General features: G+C 39.0%; 1 protein-coding gene across 1 annotated transcript in view; it reads left to right on the top strand.

Moving 5' to 3' along the window:
• Positions 1 to 24,098, top strand: part of DENND4C (DENN domain containing 4C) — a 474,079-nt gene that overhangs the window by 340,668 nt on the left and 109,313 nt on the right. The window contains 5 exon segments of the mRNA XM_053702651.1: positions 2,615 to 3,744; positions 7,200 to 7,253; positions 7,255 to 7,311; positions 7,313 to 7,347; positions 8,555 to 8,681. Of these exon segments, the coding sequence (XP_053558626.1) occupies positions 2,615 to 3,744; positions 7,200 to 7,253; positions 7,255 to 7,311; positions 7,313 to 7,347; positions 8,555 to 8,681 (1,403 nt within the window).

The raw sequence follows: 24,098 nt of genomic DNA on the forward strand, positions 1-24,098 counted from the left end.
TCCCTCGGCTGGTAGCCAGAATCAAACAGGAGAAGGCCTCGGTAATTCTGATAGCACCTGCGTGGCCACGCAGGACTTGGTATGCAGACCTAGTGGACATGTCATCTGTCCCACCATGGACACTGCCAACGAGGCAGGATCTTCTAATACAGGGTCCATTCAAGCATCCAAATCTAGTTTCACTGCAGCTGACTGCTTGGAGATTGAACGCTTAATTCTATCCAAGCGTGGGTTCTCTGAATCAGTCATAGATACTCTGATCCAAGCTAGAAAGCCTCTCACCAGGAAAATTTACCATAAGATATGGGTTACTCGTGGAGTAAGATTAGGATTCCAAGGATATTGTCTTTTCTCCAAGAAGGATTGGAGAAGGTTTGTCAGCTAGTTCCTTAAAGGGACAGATATCCGCTCTGTCTATCCTTTTACACAAGCGTCTGGCAGAAGTACCAGATGTTCAAGCATTTGCACAGGCTTTAATCAGAATCAAGCCTGTCTATAGACCTGTGGCTCCTCCATGGAGTCTAAATTTAGTTATTTCAGTTCTTCAAGGGGTTCCGTTTGAACTTTTACATTCCATAGATATTAAGTTATTATCTTGGAAAGTTTTGTTTTTGGTAGCTATATCTTCTGCTCGAAGAGTTTCAGAATTGTCTGCTTTGCAGTGTAATTCACCCTATCTGGTGTTCCATGCAGATAAGGTAGTTTTGCGTACCAAACCTGGTTTTCTTCCTAAAGTTGTTTCTAATAGGAACATTAACCAGGAAATCATTGTTCCTTCCCTGTGTCCTAATCCAGCTTCTAAGAAGGAACGGCTTTTACACAATCTTGATGTGGTTCGTGCTTTTAAATTCTATTTACAAGCAACTAAGGATTTCAGACAAACATCATCTTTGTTTGTTGTCTATTCCGGTAAGAGGAGAGGTCAGAAAGCGACTGCTACCTCTCATTCCTTCTGGTTGAAAAGCATCATCCGATTGGCTTATGAGACTGCTGGGCAGCAGCCTCCTGAACGAATTACAGCTCATTCCACCAGAGCTGTGGCTTCCACTTGGGCTTTCAAGAATGAGGCTTCTGTTGAACAGATTTGTAAGGCAGCGACTTGGTCTTCACTGCATACTTTTGCCAAATTTTACAAATTCGATACTTTTGCTTCTTCGAAGGCTATTTTTGGGAGAAAGGTTTTGCAAGCAGTGGTGCCTTCCATTTAGGTTACCTGTCTTGTTCCCTCCCTTCTTCCGTGTCCTAAAGCTTTGGTATTGGTATCCCACAAGTAAGGATGAATCCATGGACTGGATACACCTTGCAAGAGAAAACAGAATTTATGCTTACCTGATAAATTACTTTCTCTTGCGGTGTATCCAGTCCACGGCCCGCCCTGGCGATTGAGTCAGGTTAAAATTTCTTGTTTAAACTACAGTCACCACTGCACCCTATGGTTTCTCCTTTTTCTCCTAACCGTCGGTCGAATGACTGCGGGGCGGAGCCAGAGGGGGAGCTATATGGACAGCTCTGCTGTGTGCTCTCTTTGCCACTTCCTGTAGGGAATGAGAATATCCCACAAGTAAGGATGAATCCGTGGACTGGATACACCGCAAGAGAAAGTAATTTATCAGGTAAGCATAAATTCTGTTTTTTTACTTTGTTTATGCTGTACTACTTGTCTATTGTAATTTCAATTAAAAAAAAATTACTGTTCTAAAATTTGAGGAAATGTTCAGCATATGTATATATATTTTTTTATCTTTGAGATGGAGCTTACAATTTTAAACAACTTCCCAATATACTTCTTTTGACAAATTAGCTTTGTTCTCTTGATATCCTTTGCTGAAGAGTAAATCTAGGTACCTCAGGAGTGTGCACGTGTCTTACAATGTATTAGGGTTGCACCGATACTAGTATCGGTACCGATACCAAGTACTTGCACCAGTTTAATCGAATTTGCTTTGTGCTCTTGGTATCCTTTGTACATACCTAGGTAGGCTCAGGAGCAGCAACGGGTATACTGGGAGCTAGCTGTTGATTGGTGGCTGCACATATATGCCCCTTGTTATTGGCTGATTTGATGTGTTCATCTAGTTCTTAATGGTGCATTGCTGCCATTCAACAAAGGATACGACGAGAATAAAGCAAATGTTATAATAGAAGTAAATTAAAAAGTTGTTTAAAGTAGTATGCTCCATCTGAATCATGAAAGAAATTGTTTGGGCTTCATGTCCCTTTAATGAAGTTGTAGAAGGCAAAATAAAAGAAGATATATATCTGCATTTCTAAGTCTGTACCGTGTCACATATAGTATGGAAAGTATTGTGTATATATTTTTCTTTCATTATTAGTATATCCAAAATGTATTCATCAATCATGTGGATAAAAAAACTTAATTGTAGCCACTCTTGTCTTGCATATGCATTGTTGTACAAAAACTCATAGTAAGATTTAAACAGTCATTGTATCTAATATATGTTTTGTAGTGTCGTTCAGAATCATCTTGTTTTTGTAATTTTTTTCTCAAATAATTTGTAATATAAAGCTTTATTTGTGCATATAAACAGTTATACTTTCTGAGTATATTATTCATGTGTTGTGGAAAAACATTATGCCTTGGTTTTGGTTGCAGGAACTGGGACGGGACCATTAACCCCCATGCTGGATTCTGTAGATGATGCTGTCTTTTCCAGCGACAATCAGAAAAAATCTACCGAGAGGGCACAGAAAAGACAGAAAGTTTTTTCAGAGAGGAGTTGCAGTTTTAGTGCAGAAAGCCGGGCTAGTATGCTGCTTAAGAAAGGCAGTCTTGACTTGACATCTAATGAGATTGCTATGAAAATGGGAGCAGATGTCAAAATCCTGACAGCTGCTCTCTCTAAGACACCACCTCCACCTTCACAGGGCAACAAAGCCTTCAGTTTTGATACCATGGATGGACAGACATCTGAGACCCCAAACTATCCAAAGGAGGCTTCAACAGAGCCTGGTCTACAAGTATCTGGGCAAAAGTTGCTAGAAGCCTTTGATCCTTTAAGTACTGTGAATGAAGAAAGCACAGTGGAAATTGCAGAGTTCACACAGGGTCCAGTAACAGATGGAAGTGTTGTTGGAGCTACTCCAAAAACTAAAGATGAGCTAAACAAGAGAAATAGCGTACACAGTCTCACAAAGGCAGTAGAAAGGGAAGGGGTTGAGAAAGGCCTTGATCCATTGTCTCTCCTGGTTTCAGAAACTGTGGAGAAAGAACAGTCTCCTTCTGAAGAAAAGATGATTTCTCCTGTTGTGGCACGTAACCTGGCAGATGAGATTGAAAGCTATATGAACTTGAAAAGTCCCCTAGGCATGAAATCATCCAGCATGGAGCTTGCAGGGAAGGATTCAGCCACTGTAACTGAAAACCCCAGCCAAGGGGGTTCAGAGAGGAGGTCCAGTCTTCCTGCAGAAACAGTGCCTCCAGCAAATGTACAGAATGAGAACCAAAAAAATGCCACTTTCTCCAGGTCCAAGACATTCACTAACAGTCCTAAGCATCATCTTCGGAACCAGAAGGAGCGGTCACTCTCACTCACTGCTCTTGTCCGCTCAACCCAGCATGGCTCTTTGGGTTCAGTGGTCAACTCTTTACCAGGTCTAAAATTTGACCATCTTTTGACAGGACCCAAAATTGATGTTCTGAAGTCTGGTATGAAGCAGGCAGCTAATGTAGCTAGCAAGATGTGGGGAGCAATGGCATCTGCCTACAACTACTCTGATGAAGAGGCAAGTATAATAGTAGAATCATAAAATAAATATTCAACAGGTTTCTTGTTAAAAGGGGCTAAGAAATTCTGCTTGAATGGATCAAATACTTAATTTGATGTCCAGAATGGAAAGGTTTGTTTTATATATAGTTAAAGAAAATACACAAGGAATAGGTATAACTAGAAAAAACACAAACAGGTGCCTAGTATAGAGATTCTTGCTCAACTAAAGCACTAATAATGGTGTGGTGGTTATGTGTGAGTTATGCATCATTTTTATACCTACAGAAAGAGAAGTGCACTCTAAGAAATGGACACCAGCTCAATAAAGTGTTAGCTTGTTCTATGCAGATTTAACAACTGGGTGCAGCTTCTTTTATCTCAACAATGCTTTTCACAGAGAACTTTCCTGAAGTATGTCAGTCTGATCCCACCTAATAAGATCATTCCAGCCCAGAAATACCAGGCAATCCATCTCTGAGCAAGGAACATGGCAACCCTAGATGATAGTTTTAACATTTATTGGGTCTTCTCAGTCAGGTGCAGCCATATTCCTCTAAGCACACTGGGCAGGGAGTCTTTGTTTGGTTCCCCTTTTCCCTCTAGGTAGACTAAATACATACAGAAAGAGAAGTGCACCCTCAGGAACAAACACCAGGTCAATAACTTGTTGGCTTGTTCAATAGAGATTTACCACCTGGGTGCAGCTTCTTTTAACCAAAATAATGCTTTCAAAGAGAAGCACTTTCCTGCAGTATATCAGTCTGATCCTGCCTATTAAGGTCAGTCTAGCCCAGAAATACCAGGCAATTCCTCTTAATAATGCTTTACACAGAGAAGAAGTTTCTTGAAGTATATTTCGGGGGTGGACCTTCCTTGGCAGGATCAGACTAATATACTTCAGGAAAGTTCTCTGGGAAAAGCACAACTGGGCTAAAAGGGGCTGCTCCTAGGTGGTAACTTGCCATAGAACAAGCTACTGAGCTGTTCCTGGTAGCGCTTCTTTTGCTGTATGGATATGTATTATGATCCTGGGAAAGTCTCCCTAAGGGTGATGGAGGAAACCAAACGTGGACTCCTTGCTCAATGTGCTTGCAAGGGATATAGCTGCACCTCACTGACAAAACCCACAGAAGGGGTTGCCCTGCTCCTTGTTCAGATGGGAACCATTTTCTTGTATATGTCAGAGCACTAGCTCACTAAGCGCTATTAAAGCTTGAATTACTCAAAGGTTATATTTAAAAACTCTGCCTCCTAGAACAATATTGTTTATTTTGAGGAGACCACCAGATGCAGAGAGCTGCATCTGGTGTATCCTCCGGTTCTCTTTCTGTATCTCTGCTTGTAAAGGGTTAAGCACTGGCAGGTTTTATAAGCAGCGGATGAAGGGAGTAACCACAAACTGTATTAAGATGGGGGCTTGCTGATATTTCGGGGGCTGGACTGACTTCCTACTAGGCGGGATCAGGAAAGTACCCCTCTGTAAAAAAAAAAGGCTAAAAGAGTCTGCTCCTGGCCGGTAACCTTGCCAGGGAACAAGCTACTGAGCTGTTGTTCGCCGCCTTCTCTTTCTGTATGCATAGTGCCATCATTTTTTATTGTTCCTTTACTTCTCCTTTCTCCAACATTACATATTATTTAGCAAGTATTGCATAGTTTAGGTGTGTTTTTTTCCACTAGCGCTTTTTTCTCACACCTTCTAAAAATGCCACATCACTTAAACAGGTTACAAGTTAAATTCTATTCATTTTTGTGTCTGTATTAATGTAAGTTTAGTTCATTTTTTGTCACAGAAAACAGGATTCAGGTAATTTAGCACCCTCTCTGGATGTGAATAGTTTGAGATGAGCTCCGCTAAATAATTAGGTTTGCCACTGTTTGCCAGGCTTAGTTTACTGAATAAAGATAATAAAACTTTTATGTGCTTCTTGTTCTCCTCATGTGGAAGACAACTGCTCGATGTAAGGTTTTCTTTCTTCAGATAGATAATGCAATTGTAAACAATTTTCCTTTTTAGTTTTACTATCATATTTGCTTTGTTCACTAGGTATCCTTTGTTAAAAAGCATACTTATGTAGGCTCAGGAAGCAGCAACACACTACTCGGAGCTAGCTGCTGATTGGTGGCTGCTCATATGATATGCACCCAATGTGTTCAGCTAACTCCCAGTAGTGCATTGCTGTTATTTTAACAAAGGATACAAGAAAATGAAGCAAATTTGATAATAGAAGTAAATTAAAAAGTTGTTTAAAATGTTTTCTCTATCTGGATCATAAAGGAAAATGTTGGCCATCATGTCCCTTTAACTATTGAATTGGATAAGCCAGCAGGGCTCAGAAAGTTTCTTGTTTTATGGTTTGTGATTTGGAGATCATCCTGAATTAGCTTGCTCTATTAAGGAACATAAAACCCAGACTTTTTCTTCCATGATTCAGATAGAGCATACCATTTTAAATAAACTTTTATTTTGCTTGAATTATCAAATTTTCTCTCATTTTCTTGTTACCTTTGTTGAAAAGCAGTTAAGTTAAGCTCAGGAGTGTGCACATAGTCTGCAGCATTATATGGCAGCAGTTTGCAACAATGTTATACATTTGCAAGAGTACTATATTAGTAGCACTAGTTTCCTATCAACAAAGAATAACAAAAGAACAAAACAAATTTGATAATAGAACGTGAAAGTGGAAACTTTTTTTTTTAAAATTGTATTCTCTATCTGAATCAAAGAAAAAGATTTGGTTTCAGGTCCCTTTAATTCATGTTTTGTGAGTTTATCTGCTTTCCCCATAGTTAATTATGCTGTTAGTCTATACAAGTTGAATTCTAAATGCACAGCAGTGTATTTCCGATTCTATTACAACATATTGTGTTTTAAAAAAATGCATTGTTTTTAAAAGTTACCTCTTTTCTAATAGTAAGTTGTATCATTGAGCAGGGAAACATTTAGCAGAACACAAACATAATGCAAACATGTGGTTAATGAATTTGAAATGCACTAGTATGCAAATTGGAAGCTGGTAAATGTGGCAAAACATAAGTAGGTTTTTTATAAGAAAAAATCCAGCATTTTCTGTGCTCATGAGCTTGCTCAGGGTCATCCACCCTTTTCTTCTGCTATACTGTCGACCCCCACCCCACCATACCGGAGAGCATAATAAATTGTGCATAGACTGCACCGTATTGCGCAACTGACAGTGCATATATACCGTGTTGTGACTGCAGCACCGTCTGCTCTACTATGGAGTTCATAGAGGGGAATTAAAATGGTCAACCTCCTTTATGCTACAGTGAATGCTTATATTTGTCATAATGTTTAATTGCTTTATAGAAACAGTTTAGACAACAAACAACAGTATCATTATTATAATGTTTAGTTGTAATATGCTGATATTTTCCTAACTTGCTGGAAGAGTACATCTTGTTAGTGTACAACCTCACATTTAATCTGTTTCTTGTCACTTTACTATATTATAGGATGACACTTATAAAGGTGTGTCAAACTTCCCTTTAAGTATTGATGAGCACATCCCTTGGTGACAGTAAGACGGGTCTTCCTGCCAGCGAACTTAGACGGAGCAACACCAGCCCTAGGCAGCAGTAGCAGCAGCGCAGACACTGGCAAGCAGAGTACTCAATAGTATGGACACAATATACACACATCTGTGCCCTGTTCCTATATTTTTTTATGTATTAATGCTGTGAAACATACAAACTGTCAGATTTATACTCTGTGTAAAAAAAAAAAAATGATTTGAATGTGCGTGATCTGTGTTTCCTTTTCACTAACTATATTCAAGAGATTGCACAACTCTAAAGAATGTGTTCAAATCAGTGCGCCATAATAAATTCAAATCGAAATTAAATTCATGTAAAGTGATAGCATTGACCATATAGATTTGAAAAAAATTAACCACATATGTTATAAAAACATTAGAGAATTCTGATAGTCATAACACATAACAATGGTGCTTTGATCCTTTAGCAATATATATTGGTGCTGTGCTGTTGCACATTGTCGGTAAAGTTCAAAGATGAAGTCTGTTTGTTCGCACGTACTGTTTAGTCCCTAGAGTCCCAGATCAGCATAAAATAATGGCGTCTGTAGAAGCTGCAGGGGGGTCTAGCACACCCAGTTTTTCAAAAGCGAGAAGAGCCATATGTTGGTTTTGGCATTCCCTTTTTATATGTCTTGGTACTCTGCCCCAGCGAAAAGGAGATATGTAAATTGTCGGGGCTAAGGCGATATTTAAATTAGAAAATTAGGTATAATGAATAGAAAATTACTTAAATGGAAATGAAACCCAAATATTTTGTTCATGATTCAGATAGATAATTCATTTTTAAACAATTTTCCAATTTACTCTATTATCTAATTTGCCCCATTTCTCTTGATATTGTTTGTTGAAATAATACCTAGGTAGACTCACAAGCAGGTGCTCGATTGGTAAATTGACTTACCCTTATGTGTGCAGCTAGCTCTCACTACTGCTCCTTCAACAAAGAATGCTAAGAGAATGAAACAAATCTGAATATAGAAGTGAATTTAAAAGGTAGTTCAATATTGTGCTCTATCTGTATCATTGAAGAAAATGTTTGGGGTTTCATGTCCCTTTAACCACCCCCATACACCAACTCCACTTTCCACCCCTTTTTGCCTATTTTAGCTGGCAACCTTTGGCAGCTCTCTTCAGATTTTAGCAACACCCCTAGGTCATTATGCTCATACTTGTTGTAAACTGATCTGAATACAGGATTTGTTGGTCTTATGCATGCTTGTTAATCTGTATATACATAAACCACTACATAGATACAGGTGCTGTATATAACAGTTATGATCTTCCTTCAGGTGAAGCTGCTTTAGGTAAAGGCACAAAAGCCATAGAATTTGAAAAGTCGGACCATGGATCTTCTCAGAACACCAGCTTGTCCAGCATCTTCCAAAACTGTGCTATGGAGGTAAGCTGTGGATAATGCAACAGGTGTCTGGTTAGTTGCTTTTGGAGCTTAAAGGGACAGTCTACTTGTTTAAAAAGATAGATAATCCATTTATTACTCATGCATACTTGTTTCCTCTATGATAACTTTTATCTAAGCACCTGCAGATTGCCCCTTATCTCAGTGATTTTTACAATCTTGTATTTTAGCCAATTAGTGCTGGTTCTTGTGACCCATTATTATTCTCCACTGGAGTGAGCACAATGTTATCTATATGGCATACATGAACTAGCAACACATGAACTAGCACTGTATCTGCTGTGCAAGATTTTTAAAGTTAAAGGGACACTGAACCCAATTTTTTTGATTCAGATAGAGCATGCAATTTTAAGCAACTTTCTAATTTACTCCTATCATAATTTTTTCTTTATTCTCTTGGTATCTTTATTTGAAATGCAAGAATGTGAGTTAGATGCCGGCCCATGTTTGGTGAACAACCCTGGGTTGTCTTGCTTATTGGTGGATATAAATTCATCCACCAATAAAAAAGTGCTGTCCAGAGTTCTAAACAAGAAAAAGCTCTAGATGCCCTTCTTTTTCAAATAAAGGTAGCAACAGAGAACGAAGAAAAATTGATAATAGGAGTAAATTACAAAGTTGCTTAAAATTGCATGCTCTATCTGAATCACAAAAGAAAACAATTGGGTTCAGTGTCCCTTTAATGAAAAGCACTGAAGAATAAGGGATGGCCTGTAGGGGCTTAGAAACAGGCACAACTTAGAGGTTTTAAAGTATATTAATATAACTATGTTGTCTATGCAAAGCTGATGAGTTGGGTAGTTAAGGCACTATCTATCTCTTTAAACAATAAAAAAAAGCAATTAGACTTTTTCTTTAATAGTATGTGGATATGGGGACAGGCAAAATGTGTTATATAGGTGTCGCTCTGCAATAGTGATACAAGATAAATTCTAGCTTTGTATTTATTTGCATAAAATGATGCAGAGCTATCTCACTGTTTCTGGTCATGTTCCAAAGTGAGGAAAATTTTGGTTTAAGGTGATTCACTAGTTGAATAGATTTTTGGATAAAAATTAACTATTTCCATGCTGGATGTCCCTGATTCTACACAATTAAGACATATGTAGGGGAAAATAGTCCCGAATAAATACAGCGATTTTAATAGAAAAGGAATATTATATTAAGTTAGTGGAAATCCAAGTCAAGCCGAGTATGAGAGACTTTACTAAGGGCCTGCTAATGCAAATTAACTTAGAACGATATGATCTAAACATAATTCATGAAAAGGCAGTTAAAAAGTTTTTTTTTCTTGCAAAATGGCTTAAGGCATACTCTCCTTTCCATATTCAACTCAGATAGCAATTCACTTTCACATTTAGAAAATCAGATTTCTTTTGCAAGATGTACCGAGTCCACGGTTTCATCCTTACTTGTGGGATATTATCCTTCCCAACAGGAAGTGGCAAAGAAAGCACCCACAGCAGAGCTGTCTATATAGCTCCCCCCTTAACTCCACCCCCCAGTCATTCTCTTTGTCGGCTCTAAGCAGGAAGGGTAAAGTGAAAGAGGTGATAAACCTGTTAGTTTTTATTTTCTTCAAGCAAGAGTTTGTTATTTTAAAATGGTACCCGGTGTGTACTATTTACTCTCAGGCAGGAGGATGGATGAAGATTTCTGCTGGAGGATGATGATCTTAGCATTTGTAACTAAGGTCCACTGCTGTTCCCACAGAAGCTGAGGAGTAACAGGAAAACTTCAGTGTGAGGAACGGTTTTATGCTATGCAGCAATGAGGTATGTTCAGTTATATTTTTTCTGCAGAGACTGTGATATTTCAGAAAGACTGACATTATACCCAGGAGGGTAAGGGTAAGCAGTAATCCTAGAGCTAAAAAGAGGGGCATTGCTTAGCTTGCTTATGGGGCCAATTACATATATGGTTGACACTGAATGTTTTTTGGATGGGAGTGCTTTAACGATTTTTGTGGGCAATAAACGTTTTGGGCAACTTTATTGGGACACACATGGCTTATTTTTAGGGTCTTGGAACCCACATGGCTAGTTATAATCGCTCTGATGCGGTTCTTTAAGGCTCAGGGAACATTGAGTGAGATGTGCGGGGCCTATTTTCGCGCCTCAGATGTGCAGTTAGTTTTAGCAGCAAGCTCTAACTCCTGAGGGCCCTGGTGTGTGTTTTGGGCCAAATCGAAGCTTTTACCCCACATTTTCGATCCCTGAGGGCAGGTAGGGCCACAGCAGGGCTGTGGCAAGGTGCTGATGTTTTTTTTTTTTCCGGATCTGGGCCTATTTTCGATCCGGTTTGGACATTAAGGGGTCAATTGTTAAAAAATTTTGTTCATCTCTGCCACCATGGTATCTGCCACTGAGGCAGGACCTTTTGATTCAAGGTCCGTTCAAGCATCCAAATCTAATTTCTCTGCAACTGACTGCTTGGAGATTGAACGCTTGATTTTATCAAAGCGGGGTTTCTCTGAGTCGGTCATAGATACCTTGATTCCGGCTCGAAAGCCTATCACCAGGAAAATCTATCATAAGATCTGGCGTAAATATCTTTATGGGTGCGAATCCAAAGGCTACTCATGGAGTAAGATCAGGATTCCTAGGATTTTGTCCTTTCTCCAAGAAGGATTGAAGAAGGGGCTATCAGCTAGTTCCTTAAAGGGACAGATATCTGCTTTATCAATTCTACTGCACAAGCGTCTGGCAGATGTTCCAGACGTTCAGTCGTTCTGTCAGGCTTTAGTTAGAATCAAGCCTGTGTTTAAACCTGTTGCTCCGCCATGGAGTTTGAATTTAGTTCTTAAAGTTCTTCAAGGGGTTCCGTTTGAACCTATGCATTCCATAGATATCAAGCTTATATCTTGGAAAGTTCTGTTTCTAGTTGCTATCTCTTCGGCTCGAAGAGTTTTCTGAACTATCTGCATTGCAATGCGACTCACCTTATCTTGTTTACCATGCTGATAAGGTGGTTTTGCGTACCAAACCTGGGTTCCTCCCTAAGGTTGTTACTAACAGGAATATCAATCAGGAAATTGTTGTTCCTTCTCTGTGTCCTAATCCTTCTTCTAAGAAGGAACGTCTGTTGCACAACTTGGACGTGGTTCATGCTTTGAAGTTTTATTTGCAGGCAAACAAAGATTTTCGTCAAACATCTTCTTTGTTTGTTGTCCATTCTGGTAAGCGTAGAGGTCAAAAGGCTACGGCTACCTCTCTTTCCTTTTGGCTGAAAAGCATCATCCGTTTGGCTTATGAGACTGCTGGACAGCAGCCTCCTGAAAGAATTACAGCTCACTCCACTAGAGCGGTAGCTTCCACATGGGCTTTTAAAAATGATGCTTCTGTTGAACAAATTTTTAAGGCTGCGACTTGGTCTTCGCTTCATACCTTTTACAAATTTGATACTTTTGCTTCTTCGGAGGCTATTTTTGGGAGAAAGGTTTTGCAAGCAGTGGTGCCTTCCGTTTAGGTTCCTGTCTTGTCCCTCCCTTCATCCATGTCCTTAAGCTTTGGTATTGGTATCCCACAAGTAAGGATGAAACCGTGGACTCTGTACATCTTGCAAAAAAAACCAGAATTTATGCTTACCTGATAAATTTCTTTATTTTGCGATGTACCGAGTCCACGGCCCGCCCTCTCTATTCAAGACAGATAATATTTTTTATTGAAAACTTCAGTCACCTCTGCACCTTATAGTTTCTCGTTTTTCTTCCTTAGCCTTCGGTCGAATGACTGGGGGGTGGAGTTAAAGGGGGAGCTATATAGACAGCTCTGCTGTGGGTGCTCTCTTTGCCACTTCCTGTTGGGAAGGACAATATCCCACAAGTAAGGAGGAAACCGTGGACTCAGTACATCGCAAAAGAAAGAAATGTATCAGGTAAGCATAAATTCTGGGGGGTTTTTCTGCATGTCTATATTGTCAGGGAACTTCCCAGATTGGTGGATGGGCTAGGAGGGAAAATTCAAAAGAGAAAAGTTTGGAGCGAGGGAGGAGAGAGGAAAGAGAAGGAAAGAACCCCCCCCCTTTTTTGTGTATTTTTATTTTGCAAAAATTGTCTTTCATGATTCAGATAGAGAATACAATTTTAAACAACTTTCCAATTTACTTCAATTATTTAATTTGCTTCCTTCTCTTGTTATCCTTTGCTGAAAGGTTTATCTAGGCAAGTTCAGGAGCAGCAGAGAACCTAGGGTCTAGCTGTTGATTGGTTGCTGCATATATATACCGATTGTCATTGGCTCACCCATGTGTTCAGTTTGAAACCAGTAGTGAATTGCTGCTCGGTCAACAAATGATACCAAGAGAATTAAACAAATTAGATAATAGAAGTAAATTAGAAAGTTGTTTAAAATGTTATTCTCTCTCCTCTTTCTCCCCCTTTCCCTTTACCTACCCCTTCATCTCCATCCCTTAAAGTACTTCTAACTTTTCCCTCCTTTCACGACACTTGTTAACAGTGAAGGGAGAAACATCAGGAGCTAAATCAAACTCGGCTGTATGTAGCAAAGAAGCTGAGTCTCTTATTGAGCAACAAAATCAAGATCCTGATGTTAAGTTCCAAAGAACTAGTTCACTTAATGATTTGAATTATTTAATACTGCGAGTAGTTTAGCTCGCTGAAACAAGCTCAAGGACCATGGACTAACTATAAACAATGTTAGCAGAGAAGAGAAAATGACTCTCTAGCTTCAGAATATAACACGGAAGCAGTTTCTATGGACCTAAAAATTTCGGTCATGCACCAACTAATGAAAACTATGTAATGTTTATCTGAAGTATAACTGATATGTACTGATGGATAAAATTGTTTTGCATTTTTCTTCAAATAAAGCTTGTTTGAAAACTTAAAAATTGTGTTCTCTATCTGAATCATGAAATACATTTTTTGGGTTTCATGTCCCTTTAAGTTTAAACATGTGACTGTGTTTGGCATATGTAATAGTGAGAGATAATATTTGTACAAGTGCATCAAACATATTTTCATAATACTGTTTATGTATCAGGTAAAGCCTCATAATAATAAAAAGATAAGTTAAAAAAATATATATATTTCTTTCATGTAATTAGCAAGAGTCCATGAGCTAGTGACGTATGGGATATACATTCCTACCAGGAGGGGCAAAGTTTCCCAAACCTCAAAATGCCTATAAATACACCCCTCACCACACCCACAAATCAGTTTTACAAACTTTGCCTCCTATGGAGGTGGTGAAGTAAGTTTGTGCTAGATTCTACGTTGATATGCGCTCCGCAACAGGTTGGAGCCCGGTGTTCCTCTCAGCGTGCAGTGAATGTCAGAGGGATGTGAATAGAGTATTGCCTATTTGAATGCAATGATCTCTTTCTACGGGGTCTATTTCATAGGTTCTCTGTTATCGGTCGTAGAGATTCATCTCTTACCTCCCTTTTCAGATCGACGATATACTCTTATATATATACCATTACCTCTGCTGATTTTCGTTTCAGTATTGGTTTGGCTTTCTACAAACATGTAGATGAGTGTCCTGGGGTAAGTAAGTCTTATTTTCTGTGACACTCTAAGCTATGGTTGGGCGCTTTTTTTATAAAGTTCTAAATATATGTATTCAAACATTTATTTGCCTTGACTCAGAATGTTCAACGTTCCTTATTTTCAGACAGTCAGTTTCATATTTGGGATAATGCATTTGAATCAATCATTTTTTCTTACCTTAAAAAATTTGACTTTTTTCCTGTGGGCTGTTAGGCTCGTGGGGGCTGAAAATGCTTCATTTTATTGCGTCATTCTTGGCGCAGACTTTTTTGGCGCAAAAAATCTTTTCTGTTTCCGGCGTCATACGTGTCGCCGGAAGTTGCGTAATTTTTTGACATTCTTTTGCGCCAAAAATGTCGCAGTTCCGGATGTGGCGTCATTTTTGGCGCCAAATAATGTGGGCGTCTTATTTGGCGCTAAAAAAATATGGGCGTCGCTTTTATCTCCACATTATTTAAGTCTAATTTTTCATTGCTTCTGGTTGCTAGAAGCTTGTTCTTTGGCATTTTTTCCCATTCCTGAAACTGTCATTTAAGGAATTTGATCAATTTTGCTTTATATGTTGTTTTTTCTCTTACATATTGCAAGATGTCTCATGTTGCATCTGAGTCAGAAGATACTTCAGGAAAATCGCTGCCTGGTGCTGGAACTACCAAAGCTAAGTGTATCTGCTGTAAACTTTTGGTAGCTGTTCCTCCAGCTGTTGTTTGTATTAAATGTCATGACAAACTTGTTAATGCAGAAAATATTTCCTTTAGTAAAATACCATTACCTGTTGCAGTTCCATCAACATCTAATGTTCAGAGTGTTCCTGATAACATAAGAGATTTTGTTTCTGAATCTATTAAGAAGGCTATGTCTGTTATTCTTCCTCCTAGTAAACATAAAAAGTCTTTTAAAACTTCTCTTTATCCAGATGAATTTTTAAATGAACATCATCATTCTGATTCTAATGATTCTTCTGGTTCAGAGGATTCTGTTTCAGAGGTTGATGCTGATAAATCTTCATATTTATTTAAAATGGAATTTATTTGTTCTTTGCTTAACCCCTTAGTGACCGAGGACGTGCAGGGTACGTCTGAAAAAAAAAGGCAGTTAACGCCTGACGACGTACCCTGCACGTCCTCGGCTAAAGTGAGTGCTGGAAGCGATCAAGATCGCTTCCAGGCACTATTACAGTACTGCAGGGATGCCTCGATGTCTGGGCATCCCTGCAGTGCTGTTACGGAGTGCCGGGACCGGAGCGATCACTCCCCCTTGAGTGATCACTTCCGGTTTTGCTCCACGTGGAGCCCGGCAGTGCAGCAGAGCATCGGAAGCGATCGGACACGCTTCCGATGCTCTGCTAGTGTGCTAAGTGCCTCGGTGGGTCGAGGCACTTAGTTAGTAAATAAATTAAATAAAAATAAAAAAAAAAAAAAACGGTAATAAAATAAAAAGCCCCCACATATAGCCCCCCCCCTCCCCCATGAGGCTTCCAAAATGGCGATGCCCGGTGCATCATGGGGCCTCTGGGGGTGTCCCTAGCCTGTCTCACCATAGGGGCAAGCTAGGGTCACCCAATCTGAGCCTTCTTAGAAAAAAAATAAAATAATAATAAAATCTCCTATTTGTCTGATCAGGTCAATATTTGTAAATATTGACTCTGATCAGTGTGGATCTCCCTCCCTCTCCTCACTTGCTATTTTGTTGGAGAGAGAGAGAGACCTGTATTTCAGCAGAGAGAGATTTATTTCTTTTATTTGTTAAAAAATTTAAAATCCAAAGGCTCTTTTCAGAGCCATTAACCCCTAGCTTGCCAGTGATCACTATAAATCACTGGCAGTAGCACAGCTGCACTTTTTTTTGCTGTCTGTGCATTTTTTTAGGGGTTAATTTTTGTTGTTGTATTTTTTTTTAAAAACCCAAAGGCTCCTTTCAGAGCCATTTAGCTAATTTAATTTAATTTAAAGACTATTTAACCCCTAGCTTGCCAGTGATCGCTATACATCACTGGCATTAGCATAGCTGTACTTTTTTGCTGTCTGTGCATTTTTTAGGGGTTAATTTTTGTTGTTGTATTTTTTTAAAAACCTAAACGCTCCTTTCAGAGCCATTTAGCTAATTTAATTTAATTTAAATAGTATTTAACCCCTAGCTTGCCAGTGATCGCTATAAATCACTGGCATTAGCATAGCTGTACTTTTTTGCTGTCTGTGCATTTTTTTAGGGGTTCATTTTTGTTGTTGTAATTTTTTAAAAACCCAAAGGCTCCTTTCAGAGCCATTTAGCTAATTTAATTTAAAGAGTATTTAACCCCTAGCTTGCCAGTGATCGCTATAAATCACTGGCATTAGCATAGCTGTACTTTTTTAAAAAAAAAACCAAAGGCCATTTAGTTAATTAATTAATTTTGGTTTTCTGTGACAGATACAAAAATGTCACAGAAAAGATATAGTGCTGAGGAGGCGTATGCCATCCTTGCGTCAGAGTCAGATGCCTCTATGTCTGACTCAGACCCCAATTTTGACCCTGCCATATGCTCAGATACATCATTAGATGCAGTCTCAACTGATAGTGATGTATCTGTGGCTGCTAGCCCCCCTGCCAGCCCCCCTGCTAGAAGGAGGCGTGTTGCTGCCATTGCCGCTGAAGAGTGGGTAACGCCTCATCTCCAGAGGCCAGATATCCCACCCTTCACAGCAAATGCTGGCATAAATATAGATGTGGCAGGTTTTAGCCCCCAACAGTTTCTGGAGGTGTTTCTGGGTGATGATGTATTGGGGAACATTGTCGCCCAAACTAATTTATATGCCCATCAGTACCGTGCTGCAAAGCCTGAAACATATTTGGCAAAGCAGCAATGGGCCCCCATCAATGTGCCAGAATTTAAAAAATTCTGGGCATTGACTATGCTGATGGGCATCATAAAGAAACCCTCCGTTCGCTCCTACTGGAGCAGTAGCCCCATCTGCTCTACCCCCATTTTCTCCCAGAGTATGTCGAGGCAGAGATATGAAATGATTCTTCATTTCATGCACTTCAGCGACAACAGCCTGTGCCCCCCTAGGGAGCATCCCCAATTTGACAGGCTGTATAAAAATCCGCCCCCTGATTACCCACTTTTCTGCCAGGTTTGCAGAGGCTTATACACCTGGAAGGAATATATGCGTTGATGAATCCCTGATGAAGTATAAGGGAAGGCTGGGATTCAAGCAGTATATTCCTTCCAAGCGCTCCAGGTATGGGGGTAAAGGTGTATAAGCTCTGTGAGAGCGAGACTGGGTATACTCAGGCCTTCCGGGTGTATGAGGGAAAGGATAGCCACCTTGACCCTCCAGGTTGCCCAGAACATATGGGAACCACTGGCAAGATTGTCTGGGACCTGATATTACCCCTAATGAACAAAGGGTATCACTTGTACTTAGACAATTTTTATACAAGTGTCCTTTTGTTCAAGCTACTGTATTGCTTTGATACAGTAGCTTGCGGTACTATTAAAAAGAACCGCAAAGGTTTCCCAGGACAACTTGTACGCACCCGGCTACGAAGGGGGGAGACCTCAGCTCTGCGCCAAGAGGAGCTGTTGGCACTTAAGTACAGAGACAAGAAGGATGTATACCTTCTTTACCACCATCCACACAGAGAGGACGGTGGCGGTCTCTGTACGTGGCAGAGCTGAGATCATAAGGAAGCCAGTGTGCATCAAGTCTTATAACCGACATATGGGTGGGGTTGATCTGGCAGATCAGCTGCTGCAGCCCTACCTAATTATGCGGAAGACAAGGGCCTGGTACAAAAAGGTTGCAATTTACCTAATGCAGATTGCAACCCACAACGCTTTTTTGTTGTTCAAAAAAGCAAACCCCGGAATGAAACAGACTTTTTTACAATTTCAGCTCCAGATCATTTCGGGGATTTTGTACCATGATGCACCTGCTCCCCGGGCGGTGATGGGAGAGAGCAGAGTTGGGGCTACTCATTTTATTTTTAAAATCCCCCCTACTGCCGCAAAGCAGAGACCACAAAAAAAAATGCAGAGTCTGTACCAAGAGGGGGCAGAGAAGGGACACTGTATATCACTGTCCTGATTGCCCTGGACAGCCTGGACTCTGCATTGGGGACTGCTTCAAGCGGTACCATACAATGGTCAATTTTTAAAAAATAAATACATTTGCTGTTATTTTTTTTTTGTTATGTTTACTGTTAAATTTTTTGTTGTTATTTTTTTACTTTTAATTTGCCAGATTTTTACATTTCACTAATATATTTTTTTTTCTAAAATGGGGCTGTTCTTTTTTTTTTTTTTTACAAAAACCCCTGTCAAACCTATGCATGGGGGACATAGGTGTTCTCAAGGTGCCTTGCAGAAAACAACCTGTAGTATTTTTTTTGCACTAACTTACAACAGTCTCTCCTAAATCATAGTCAAAAAGCAATGTGTGTGTAAAAATGAAAATTGAAAAAATGCCACCATACACTTTCTCCAATTTTTTTAGCTAAAACAGTTACTTCAAATGCATCAAAGCACACCATATACAATACCTTGGGGTGTCAACATTTCAAAAATATGCACATTCATGGCAATAAATAAAAGTGGGGTTTACAATAGGCCCCAAACTAAAGATAGGCCTATCAGAAGAAATACTCTCACTTAATAACTAAAATCACAAGTCATAAAATTGTAACATAACCTTCCCAAAATCCTGGCAAACCTATGCATGGGGGGCATAGGTGTACTCAGGGTGCCTAGCAGAAAACAACCTGAAGTATTTTTTTGCACTAACTTACAACAGTCTCTCCTAAATCATAGTCAAAAAGCAATGTGTGTGTAAAAATGAAAATTGAAAAAATGCCACCATACACTTTCTCCAATTTTTTTAGCTAAAACAGTTACTTCAAATGCATCAAAGCACACCATATACAATACCTTGGGGTGTCAACATTTCAAAAATATGCACATTCATGGCAATAAATAAAAGTGGGGTTTACAATAGGCCCCAAACTAAAGATAGGCCTATCAGAAGAAATACTCTCACTTAATAACTAAAATCACAAGTCATAAAATTGTAACATAACCTTCCCAAAATCCTGGCAAACCTATGCATGGGGGGCATAGGTGTACTCAGGGTGCCTAGCAGAAAACAACCTGAAGTATTTTTTTGCACTAACTTACAACAGTCTCTCCTAAATCATAGTCAAAAAGCAATGTGTGTGTAAAAATGAAAATTGAAAAAATGCCACCATACACTTTCTCCAATTTTTTTTAGCTAAAACAGTTACTTCAAATGCATCAAAGCACACCATATACAATACCTTGGGGTGTCAACATTTCAAAAATATGCACATTCATGGAAACAAATAAATTGGGGTATGTTAAAATACCACCAAAAAGACAATAGGCAAAGAAAATATGTTAAATGTGAAAAAAAAATCACAAACGCATGTTGGACATTTGGCATTACACCCCCCGAACAAGCCAAGAAACTTATGCATAGGTGGTATCACTGTACTCAGGAGATGTTGGTGAACACATATTGGGGTCTTCTTTGGCAGTAACACATAACAGGAGCTGAGAATTCATGTCTAAAGTACAATGTGTGTGAAAAATAACACACAAAAAATGACTGCCTAATAGTTTGACAAAGAATTAGTGCATGGAAAGTGTTAAAATACCAGCATTTGAAATACCCTAGGGTGTCTACTTTTCAAAAATATATGGTTTGATGGGGGTAAATTACATTGGCCGGCTTCAGAAATGTCCTACATAGGACATGGGTGCATGGGATGTGAAAATTCCAAGTTGAAAAACTGGAATGCGCCCCCTAAAAATAAGGCCTTTTAGCCCCCAGAGAACCCAACACACCTATACATGGGTGGTATCACTGTACTCAGGAGATGTTGTTGAATACATATTGAGGTTTTTTTTTGGCAGTAACACATAACAGGGACTGAGAATATATGCCTAAAGTACAACGTGTGTGAAAAATAACACAAAAAAAATGACTACCCAAAAGTTTGACAAAGACTAGTGGTTGAAATAGTGCATGGAAAGTGTTAAAATACCAGCATTTGAAATACCTAGGGTGTCTACTTTTCAAAAATATATGGTTTGATGGGGGTAATTTACATTGGCTGGCTTCAGAAATGTCCCAAATAGGACATGGGTGCATGATGACAGATGTGAAAATTCCAAGTTGAAAAACTGGAATGCGCCCCCTAAAATTAAGGCCTTTTAGCCCCCAGAGAACCCGACACACCTATACATGGGGGGTATCACTGTACTCAGGAGATGTTGTTGAATACATATTGAGGGTTTTTTTTGGCAGTAACACATAACAGGGACTGAGAATATATGCCTAAAGTACAATGTGTGTGAAAAATAATGCAAAAAAATGACTACCTAAAAGTTTGACAAAGACTAGTGGTTGAATTAGTGCATGGAAAGTGTTAAAATACCAGCATTTGAAATACCCTAGGGTGTCTACTTTTCAAAAATATATGGTTTGATGGGGGTAATTTACATTGGCCGGCTTCAGAAATGTCCCAAATAGGACATGGGTGCATGATGACAGATGTGAAAATTCCAAGTTGAAAAACTGGAATGCGCCCCCTAAAATTAAGGCCTTTTAGCCCCCAGAGAACCCGACACACCTATACATGGGGGGTATCACTGTACTCAGGAGATGTTGTTGAATACATATTGAGGGTTTTTTTGGCAGTAACACATAACAGGGACTGAGAATATATGCCTAAAGTACAATGTGTGTGAAAAATAATGCAAAAAAATGACTACCTAAAAGTTTGACAAAGACTAGTGGTTGAATTAGTGCATGGAAAGTGTTAAAATACCAGCATTTGAAATACCCTAGGGTGTCTACTTTTCAAAAATATATGGTTTGATGGGGGTAATTTACATTGGCCGGCTTCAGAAATGTCCCAAATAGGACATGGGTGCATGATGACAGATGTGAAAATTCCAAGTTGAAAAACTGGAATGCGCCCCCTAAAATTAAGGCCTTTTAGCCCCCAGAGAACCCGACACACCTATACATGGGGGGTATCACTGTTCTCAGGAGATGTTGTTGAATACATATTGAGGTTTTTTTTTGCAGTAACACATAACAGGGACTGAGAATATATGCCTAAAGTACAATGTGTGTGAAAAATAATGCAAAAAAATGACTACCTAAAAGTTTGACAAAGACTAGTGGTTGAATTAGTGCATGGAAAGTGTTAAAATACCAGCATTTGAAATACCCTAGGGTGTCTACTTTTCAAAAATATATGGTTTGATGGGGGTAATTTACATTGGCCGGCTTCAGAAATGTCCCAAATAGGACATGGGTGCATGATGACAGATGTGAAAATTCCAAGTTGAAAAACTGGAATGCGCCCCCTAAAAATAAGGCCTTTTAGCCCCCAGAGAACCCAACAGACCTATACATGGGTGGTATCACTGTACTCAGGAGATGCTGCTGAAGACATATTGGGGTGTTATTTGGCAGTAACCCTTAACGTTCTCAGTAAATGTATTCTTGAATTGCTATTTTGTCAAAAAATCACCACTTTTTTTTTTTTTTTTTTCAAACTTTGGCATAGATTGGTGGTAAAATAGTTGCATGGAAAGAGTCAAAATACCCCATGTTTAATACCTTAGGTTGTGTTCTTTTAAAAAATATATATGTGAAGGGTTAATCAGGGATTCCTGACAGATATCAGTGTTCCAATGTAACTATCGCTAATTTTTTTTAAAAAAAATTGGAAATAGCAAAGTGCTACTTGTACTTATTGCCCTATAACTTGCAAAAAAAAGCAAAGAACATGTAAACATTGAGTATTTCTAAACTCAGGACAAAATTTAGAAACTATTTAGCATGGGAGTTTTTTGGTAGTTGTTGAAGTGTAGGAGATTTTGAGGGTCAAAGTTAGAAAAAGTGTGTTTTTTTCAATTTTTTCCTCATATTTTATAAAATTTTTTATAGTAAATTATAAGATATGATGAAAATAATGGTATCTTTAGAAAGTCCATTTAATGGCGAGAAAAACGGTATTTCTTTCATGTAATTAACAAGAGTCCATGAGCTAGTGACGTATGGGATATACATTCCTACCAGGAGGGGCAAAGTTTCCCAAACCTTAAAATGCCTATAAATACACCCCTCACCACACCCACAAATCAGTTTTACAAACTTTGCCTCCAAGGGAGGTGGTGAAGTAAGTTTGTGCTAGATTCTACGTTGATATGCGCTCCGCAGCAAGTTGGAGCCCGGTTTTCCTCTCAGCGTGCAGTGAATGTCAGAGGGATGTGAGGAGAGTATTGCCTATTGAATGCAGTGATCTCCTTCTACGGGGTCTATTTCATAAGGTTCTCTGTTATCGGTCGTAGAGATTCATCTCTTACCTCCCTTTTCAGATCGACGATATACTCTTATATTTACCATTTCCTCTACTGATTCTCGTTTCAGTACTGGTTTGGCTTTCTACAAACATGTAGATGAGTGTCCTGGGGTAAGTAAGTCTTATTTTCTGTGACACTCTAAGCTATGGTTGGGCACTTTATTTATAAAGTTCTAAATATATGTATTCAAACATTTATTTGCCTTGACTCAGAATGTTCAACTTTCCTTATTTCCAGACAGTCAGTTTCATATTTGGGATTATGCTTTAAATTATCATATTTTGTCTTACCTCAAAAATTTGACTTTTTTCCCTGTGGGCTGTTAGGCTCGCGGGGGCTGAAAATGCTTCATTTTATTGCGTCATTTTTGGCGCGGATTTTTTTTGGCGCAAAAATTCATTTCCGTTTCCGGCGTCATACGTGTCGCCGGAAGTTGCGTCATTTTTTGACGTTATTTTGCGCCAAAAATGTCGGCGTTCCGGATGTGGCGTCATTTTTGGCGCCAAAAGCATTTAGGCGCCAAATAATGTGGGCGTCTTATTTGGCGCCAAAAAATATGGGCGTCGCTTTTGTCTCCACATTATTTCAGTCTCATTTTCATTTGCTTCTGGTTGCTAGAAGCTTGATGTTTGGCATTTTTTTTTTTCCCATTCCTGAAACTGTCTTATAAGGAATTTGATTTATTTTGCTTTATATGTTGTTTTTTCTCTTACATATTGCAAGATGTCTCACGTTGCATCTGAGCCAGAAGATACTACAGGAAAACCACTGCCTGCTGGATCTACCAAAGCTAAGTGTATCTGCTGTAAACTTTTGGTAGCTATTTCTCCAGCTGTTGTTTGTATTAATTGTCATGACAAACTTGTTAAAGCAGATAATATTTCCTTTAGTGATGTACCATTGCCTGTTGCAGTTCCCTCAACATCTAAGGTGCAGAATGTTCCTGATAACATAAAGAGATTTTGTTTCTGAATCCATAAAGAAGGCTTTGTCTGTTATTTCTCCTTCTAGTAAACGTAAAAAGTCTTTTAAATCTTCTCTCTCTACAGATGAATTTTTAAATGAACACCATCATTCTGATTCTTTGGACTCTTCTAGTTCAGAGGATTCTGTCTCAGAGATTGATGCTGATAAATCTTCATATTTATTTAAGATGGAATTTATTCGCTCTTTACTTAAAGAAGTACTAATTGCTTTAGAAATAGAGGATTCTAGTCCTCTTGATACTAATTCTATACGTTTGGATAAGGTTTTTAAAGCTCCTGCGGTTATTCCAGAAGTCTTTCCTGTTCCTAATGCTATTTCTGCAGTAATTGCTAAGGAATGGGATAAATTGGGTAATTCATTTACTCCTTCTAAACGTTTTAAGCAATTATATCCTGTTCCGCCTGACAGGTTAGAATTTTGGGACAAAATCCCTAAAGTTGATGGGGCTATTTCTACCCTTGCTAAACGTACTACCATTCCTACGTCAGATGGTACCTCGTTTAAGGATCCTTTAGATAGA

The sequence above is a fragment of the Bombina bombina genome, chromosome 2, assembly GCF_027579735.1.
Source record: "Bombina bombina isolate aBomBom1 chromosome 2, aBomBom1.pri, whole genome shotgun sequence".
Lineage (NCBI taxonomy): Eukaryota > Metazoa > Chordata > Amphibia > Anura > Bombinatoridae > Bombina > Bombina bombina.